The sequence below is a fragment of the Ostrea edulis genome, chromosome 6 (genome assembly GCF_947568905.1).
Source record: "Ostrea edulis chromosome 6, xbOstEdul1.1, whole genome shotgun sequence".
In the NCBI taxonomy this organism is placed as follows: domain Eukaryota; kingdom Metazoa; phylum Mollusca; class Bivalvia; order Ostreida; family Ostreidae; genus Ostrea; species Ostrea edulis.
Window position 1 is genome coordinate 26,398,486 of NC_079169.1, and position 7,802 is coordinate 26,406,287.

The window sequence follows — 7,802 nt, forward strand, 5'->3', positions numbered from 1 at the left end:
AATGTTGTGGTCTATAGGACTTTAAAGTTAGTTTCGCACACTGTAAACGTAGTTTGAATTTGCTTATATATTTCTTATCTGAATGCCAGATTTTGGGACTCCTACTGAAATCATCTATTTTCTGGGCCAAATGACTGTAGAAACTGTCCCTAGTTCTTTGGTTTAGTGTTTGGGACAAAGGTTGAGTCCAAATTTTTCCAATAAATATTTTGTGTAATATTTTTGATAATTTTTTTATGAATGGAATGCTTTCCTATATTAGAAAACTTTGAATATAGAACAAGATTATTGTCAGTGATTAGGATCTTGAAACAATTAAACATAATTTAATAGTGAGCAGATTTAATTATATTTTTAATTATATTTTGTAGCTTTCTTACATTATTCCCTACACCAATAATCAATTCATTTGATATTATCATACATTCGGGGAAATCAATATCAGTGTCCTCAGAACACCTGTAGATTTTCTCGTAATTTTACACATAAAAGTGTGTTACATAACTTTTAGTAAAACCAAAAATTCTAAAGAGGTATAGCGCATTTGCTGACGAAAAGGCCGACTCAGAAATCTAAATGGAAAACACCGGTTTCCAATAATAGACTGGCGTGTTATATTTGCCGCAGTTTATCATTACTGACATTTATATGAGTCGTTCTTTAATCAATAAACCATTTTCCTATTTGGAATGATGAACAGTACAATATTTTCATAGGTGCATTCATATTACACAACAACCCTTTTACATATGGCATTACTTAACTGACAATCTTTTTATTTTCTGACATGACTGCAGCACTTTTAATAGATTTCATCAGTTCATTTGCCATTGGTTGATAATTCGAGTGTTTAGCTTTGCCTAAATATCATATGACAGTTGCTACATGAGTTTTTATATTTACTCTTGAGAAGTCAAACTGTATAACAGTTCTTTTACTCCCTTGACCTATTTTTACTTATTACATGCTGTGCATTTGTGCCCTTTTTCTTGTAGTATTTGTTTAGCTTTTCGTCAGCCACATTACGTTTGAAAATCCTGTGCACACAGGAACACGTTATTGTAAACAAACGGAACTACAGTGATCTCGAAATTAATTCCTTTACTTTAAGTCGTAACTTGCAAATATTAGAAGTTATGATGAAAATGATTAATATGAAAAGCAAAAAAAAAAAAAAATAGATTGGGAAAATATTGGACTTGAACTCGGAATGTATGGTTTAAGTGTTAGATTACTGAGCACCTAAACCACTAGGCCACCCAGGCATGTAAGTTTAAAGGTTTAACATTTGACAGGCTGCTATATCTCAAGGTAAATTTTGAGAACGTTTTTTTCATATTTTATCCATTTTCAACAAGAGGGCCACCTTAAACCAAATTTCCTCAAATGGACTTGTGTACAGTCATACTCAAGTAAAACAATTTCAGTGTTTTGTTTCTGGTTTAGGATGGCCTTTTGCAACAGTTTGCAATTTTTTAGGCCCACTACGTTACATCTACTATATACTCTATATAATCACGGTGATGTTCATGCTCATCAAATAAAGATAAAGTTTAACTGTAAAGGAGTATAGGCCTATAGCGCACTTAATTGGTATGCAATTTCGCCTACATAAATACTTTTCTTGAATATCATTTTTTACAAATATTCTACTATACAATGTCAGTTTATACTTCTGTTTACCCAAATTACTTAATAAAGATATTTATATGTTGATAGTATCTTTATTTGATGAGCATGAACATCACCGTGATTAAGAAGTAAGAGATTCATAACTCTACGTTAAAGTTTACAACCTCTTAGTAAAACTGCATCCAGAGTTATGAATCTCTTACTTCTTTAAACCGTTAGAGTTTGAGTCCTGGAATTTCGATCAGTGTTTCTCCAAGTAATATCACATACAAAAATATATACATGTCCAACCAGCATGCAGGGTTAACGGTTTTTCAATTAATTATAAATCTTTATTAAAAAAAAAAAAGAAAACACAAACACATTTCTGAGCACTGGATTTAGACACAATCTGAGTAAATTGGTATACATTAGTAAAATAGGAGTCCTATAATACTACAAATATCGGTTTGCTCAGATTGTGTCAAAACCCTGCGTTTCTGAGGATGGGATATACTTCGAGGAAATTCGAGCTGCAATATGTGTGCTTTTTAGCTTCATTTCATATCCACTCGCTGCTTTCCTTAGGTTAATACCGGGTATATTCTGTTGTCTTATTGGTAGAAGAGAATACTCTCGTGATTTAAGGGTCTTTACCTTTCAACAGCTGATTTGTTTTCATTATCACAAGCCTTCCCCTTTCACGTTGGTCGAAGAGGTGTGTTCTTGTGTAACCAATAAGAGACGAGCAATGCGAAACAGCGGCCAACACAGGGTCAAATAATTTTTTTCTGATTTATTTTTCCAGGAAATTTTTATACAAGGGTGACACCGTATTTATCTCTTTTTGCTTAGTTTAGTTGTAATAAGTACAAATCATACAAAATAGACAAACAATAACAAAGAGAAGATGGAATATTTCATGTGGTAAATTGTATTCATTAATACTTACAAGTGTCGTTAAATGGTTTAAAGTGAGAATATCTTGTCATTTTATTCCTGCAAATATTAAAATATTGATTTAGGGATAGTAGTGTCAAACCATTTCAAAATATTCAGCAGACAGCATCTCCCTATATATGTCCAGAGTGGATTGACCATGTGACCTAAAAATCAATAGGAGTCATCTACTCCTTATGCTATACCAGTGTACCGAGTTTGGTGTCAATCAAGCAAATAATTATTTGAATATAGAAGACAATATATTACTATGTCCAGTTTAACCGGTGTACCTTAACTGAATAGGTTAAGAAACAATGGGAGTACTTAGTGGTATTTCAATTGCACCGCGAAGCTCCCATACACCTATGTACCAAGTTTGATGTCTGTCAAACATTTAAAGGATTCTCAAGATATTGAGCGGACAGTATACTCCCATGTCCAATTTGACCCTTGACCTTTGACCATGTGACCTCAAAATCAATAGAGGTCATCTTCTCCTGACGATGTACCAGTGTATCAAGTTTGATGTCTGTCAAGCAAAGGGTTCTTTAAACATTTAGCAGTCAGTATATTCCTGTGTCTAGTTTGACCTTTGACCATGTGACCTCAAAATCAGCAAGGGTCATCTACTCCTTAGGATGTACCAGTGTGCCAAGCTTGATGTCTGTCAAGCAAAAGATTCTCAAAATATTGAGTGGACAGTGTCTTCCTCTGTTCAGAGTGGATTTACCCTTGACCTTTGATCTTTTGACCTAAATATATCGATAGAAATCCTATTCTACTCATAATCACATATGTAATATCATTACGACCAAGTGAATGGTTCTTAAGATATTGAGTGGACAACATGTGGTCTACCGACCGACCGACAGCTGCAAAGCAATATGCCCCTCTTCTTTGAAGGGGGGATAATTATGCAAAAATAGGGTGGGGTCATTTCAAAACCTTCTCTAGAACCACTGGGCCAGAAGAGCTGAAATTTACATGAAAGCTTCCTCACATAATGCAGATTCAAGTTTATTGAAATCATGAATACCGGGGATAGAATGTGGCCAAAATAGAGGATCAAAGCTTTACATACAAATATATAGGGATAATCTTTTAAAATCTTCTTCTCAAGAACCACTGGGCTAGGAAAGTAAAAATTCACATGAAAGCTCCCTGACATAGTGCAGATTCAAGTTTGTTAAAATCACCCACCCCCATTCTGGGGTAGAGTGGGGCCACAATAGGGAATAAAATATTTACATACAAAATATATAGGGAACATCTTTAAAAGTCTTCTTCTCAAGAAACACTGGGCTAGGAAAGTACAAATTTACATGAAAGTTTCCTGACATAGTGTAGATTCAAGTTGTTAAAATCATGAGCCCCGGGGATAGGATGGGGCCACATTAGGGGATCAAAGTTTTACATGCAAATGTATAAGGAAAATCTTTAAAGATCTTTTTCAGATCTCAAGAACCACTGGGCCAAAAAAGTTACATTAACATGAAAGCTACCTGGCATAGTACAGATTCCAGTTTGTTAAAATCATGGCCCGGAGGTTAGGATGGGACCACGTTAGAGGATCAAAGTTTTACATACAAATGATATAGAGAAAATCATTAAATATCTTCTCATGAAGAATCATTGGGCCAGAAGTTTACATTTACATGAAAGCTTCCTGACATACCCCGATAGTGCATATTCAAGTTTGTTTTAAAAATCATGACCCCCCCCCCCCCCCCCCCAGGGTAGGATGGCGCCACAATCTTGAAAACTTTTCTTCCCAAGAACCACTGGGCCAAAGAAGTTTACATTTAAATGAAAGCTTCCTGACATAGTGCAGATTCAAGTTTGTGAAAATAGGGAACATCTTTAGATTTATATGGGTCAAGGTGACTCAGGTGAGCAATGTGGCCCATGGGCCTCCTGTTTGCGATGGGCTCGGCTGTTCGACTTATTTCTTAATCTGATCTGGAGGAGTTTCATGTAGACAGTGCCTCGAGATGGGCAAGATGGGTTTGCCAGACTTATTATGAACAGAATATATGACGAATCACAACCCTACCCCACCCCTTCCTCCTCCTTCGTCAGTATGATCTAATGTCAGGCACACTCATGTGATCAAGATAATTTTCGTATACTTGTTATAAACGAGAGAGAGAGGAGAGAGAGAGAGAGAGAGAGAGAGAGAGAGAGAGAGAGAGAAAGAGAGAGAGAGAGATTCAACATTTACGTCCGGGGTGACATTTTTGATACCTCTTATTCGAGGATTATTGACAGTAATCACTTACTTTCCTTTATATCTGATCATTGATTTGTTTTTATTTTTTAATCATATCGATAAAAGACAATTTACTTTAAATACATTGATTGGTTTAGTATATTTTGGGGATAAATAAAATTCACCGTCTGTCTGTTTTTTAAACCTTGACCGACTTATTTGCGATTATTGTCATGTATATATTGATTGATTGATTGTTTAGCTGTTTTCCGCCACACTCAACAATTTTTCAGTTATCTGGTGGCGCTCAGTTTTTATTGGTGGAAGAGAGAATCCAGATACATACAATGTACCTGGGAAGAGACCACCGACCTTCCGAAAGTAAACTGGGAAACTTGTTCACATGCCGGCGCGAGCGGGATCATGTATGTGTATATATACAACGTGTTGTCATATTTTACTTAATATTTTATCTATTGATTACCGGACACTGAGGCAATTTTTCACACACACACACACACACACACACACACATACATACACACACACACACACACACACACACACACACACACACACATATATATATATATATATATATATATATATATATATATATATATATATATATATATACACATACATACAAATGATTTAAATATATTTTGGAACTGTATATTTTCCTGCTTTTTTTATTGAATTATATATATATATATATATATATATATATATATATATATATATATTAGGTATTAACGTAAATGTTAAATTTCATCGTTCCATGAATCAAAAGGTCTAAGTAGCCGACTTCTTTTCAAAGCGTGATATCTCAAAATTGTTGGCATATTGATCACATTTATAATAGTATCAAGATACTTAATAACACTCCTTGTCATATGTGTATAATGGTAAAGTCAGCTTGTATCTTATATAAACACAGAGTTTCATAAGATATTCACATAAACTTGAAATTTCAGATTACATTGAATCAAAGGGTATAAGTAGCCGACTTCGTTAATGCAGGCGTTACACTGTCCCACTTCGTTAATGCAGGCGTTACACTGTCCCACTTCGTTAATGCAGGCGTTACACTGTCCCACTTCGTTAATGCAGGCGTTACACTGTCCCGAAATTTGCAACAGATGACCATACGAATATGTAATTTTGAATTTTGCGCGAAGATGGTTCCGAAATTGTGATGATTTTCTGCATGTCTCTGGCCTGTGGTTCATGGTCCTCAGTAATACCAAATGCGATCTCCACTACACGCCTTCTTCTGAAAAGTCTGTAGTTAAATACTCTCTCATGGTGTTCCATGATTCTGATGAAAAGGGGTTCATCAAGCTCTTGTTGATCCCATAAGCATTGTCCCCTACTATGTAGTATGGGACAGGAACGTCGTCACCGGGTAGAACCTTGTCTTCAAATAGATTGAGTATATTGTTCGGACTCTCCAGGCCTTCCTTCAGTCCTGATCTGTTGTAGATACTAGCATCGACCAGAGCCATGAGACCAATGAAGTAGCCCCTGTAATTTCTGTACATGGAGCCAGTATTCCATGGACGGGTGACCGCCGCATGCTCACCACCCAGAGCACCACAGCAGTGTGAATATCGCCACCTCTTCTCAAACTGTCCAGCAATGGCGGTCCACTCTTCAATTGTAGTCGGACACTGGATCACCTCAGCCGCTACCTCGGCTTTGATGGCATTACAAACTTCGTTAATAATAAGGGAGATGGTGTTTGGAGGAACTCTGAAGTTGTAGGACAGACTTGGATAATTGTCCCAGCAGGCCAGATATCGAAGAGTGATGGAAAGTTCATACCAAGGGAGACCATTTGTACCATGTGTCCTTCATCTCTGTTCTGTCGTCTACCCGTCGCAGGACCTCAATATATAGGCCTCTTGGAAGTGTTGTGTAGTTGTAAAAAGCCCTCTCATTCTCTGTCTTCGGGTCATTTAGTACACTACTACAGTGCCATAGTGTTGTCTTCTTTTGTCAGACAACCATTTCCTGACCCACACAAACCTCCGCTTCCCCCTCCACTTTTGTTTGTTCCTGCCTAGAAAATAAAAAAACAAAGCAAGATAAGTACATTATCGAATGTTAGAAAGGTAAATACAAGAAATAACAAAATTAAATGATAATTTTTTAATTGGATTGAACGGCTGTTTGAGTTTTTGACCAATGTTTACCTTTAAGAAGAGGTGCTGGACATGTAAGAGTTGCTCACCATGTTAGTAGCATCAAAAGAAGTTGTGCTGCTGCCTTTTTCCTGGTTGTCTCATCATCAAAGTATGTCAATCTGCAGAAACTGAATTAATTGTGTTGATTGAAGCTTCACACACATCTCTGCTCTGTAGAGTTACCCAGGACTGACTGAGAAATATGCTGAGAGTCTGGCTTTTTATACGTCCATGTTACCACGAAACACGCGTAACGCTTGAGCTACTCCAATTCGTCTAGCTGTCTTCGCCGACACCATGGTCCCATCTCGATGTCATCGTGCTATAATACGATGGATACACGGCGGCACTGTGAGAAGTTCACGTAGTCGTGTTGCCATCCTTCGAAAGTCGGGCAGCTTCTTGTTTCCTTCGTATTCTTTTCTTGAGGCGAAAAATGTCCAATGGCCGATAATAACACGAAGTTAAGACGAAGGTGACACAATTTGACAAGATGTCCTCTCGATGGCTCTACGAAGGGCAAAATAAACACACGAATTCAACACGAAAAGCAACCTTCGCAAGCTCTTTCGCAGTTGCTGTCGGAGCCTGAAAACTCAATCGGCGGTCCTACGATGGCTGAAGATGCCCTAACGAATGGCCTGGTGTTTTTACGATCAGATCCGAATTTGAACATTTCCTTTATGGTGTGTCCATCTGATGTCAATTTCAGGATTACAGTGGGGATCCGGGTTAGTATAATTCCTCATTACCCCCTTGCTTGTCGTAAGAGGCGACTAAATGAGGCGGTCCTTCGGATGAGACCGCTAAAAACCGAGGCCCCGGGTGTCACAGTAGGTGTGGCACGAGAA

At 37.3% G+C, this 7,802-nt stretch overlaps 1 protein-coding gene across 1 annotated transcript in view; it reads right to left on the reverse strand.

Moving 5' to 3' along the window:
- LOC125647973 (2-amino-3-ketobutyrate coenzyme A ligase, mitochondrial-like) overlaps window positions 1–2,355 on the reverse strand; it is a 44,403-nt gene extending 42,048 nt beyond the window's left edge. Inside the window, exon 1 of the mRNA XM_048874854.2 lies at window positions 2,269–2,355. Coding sequence (XP_048730811.2) covers window positions 2,269–2,293 — 25 coding nt within the window. The 5' untranslated portion in view covers window positions 2,294–2,355. The remainder of the gene's footprint in view (window positions 1–2,268) is intronic.
- Between the last annotated feature and the right edge of the window lie 5,447 nt (window positions 2,356–7,802).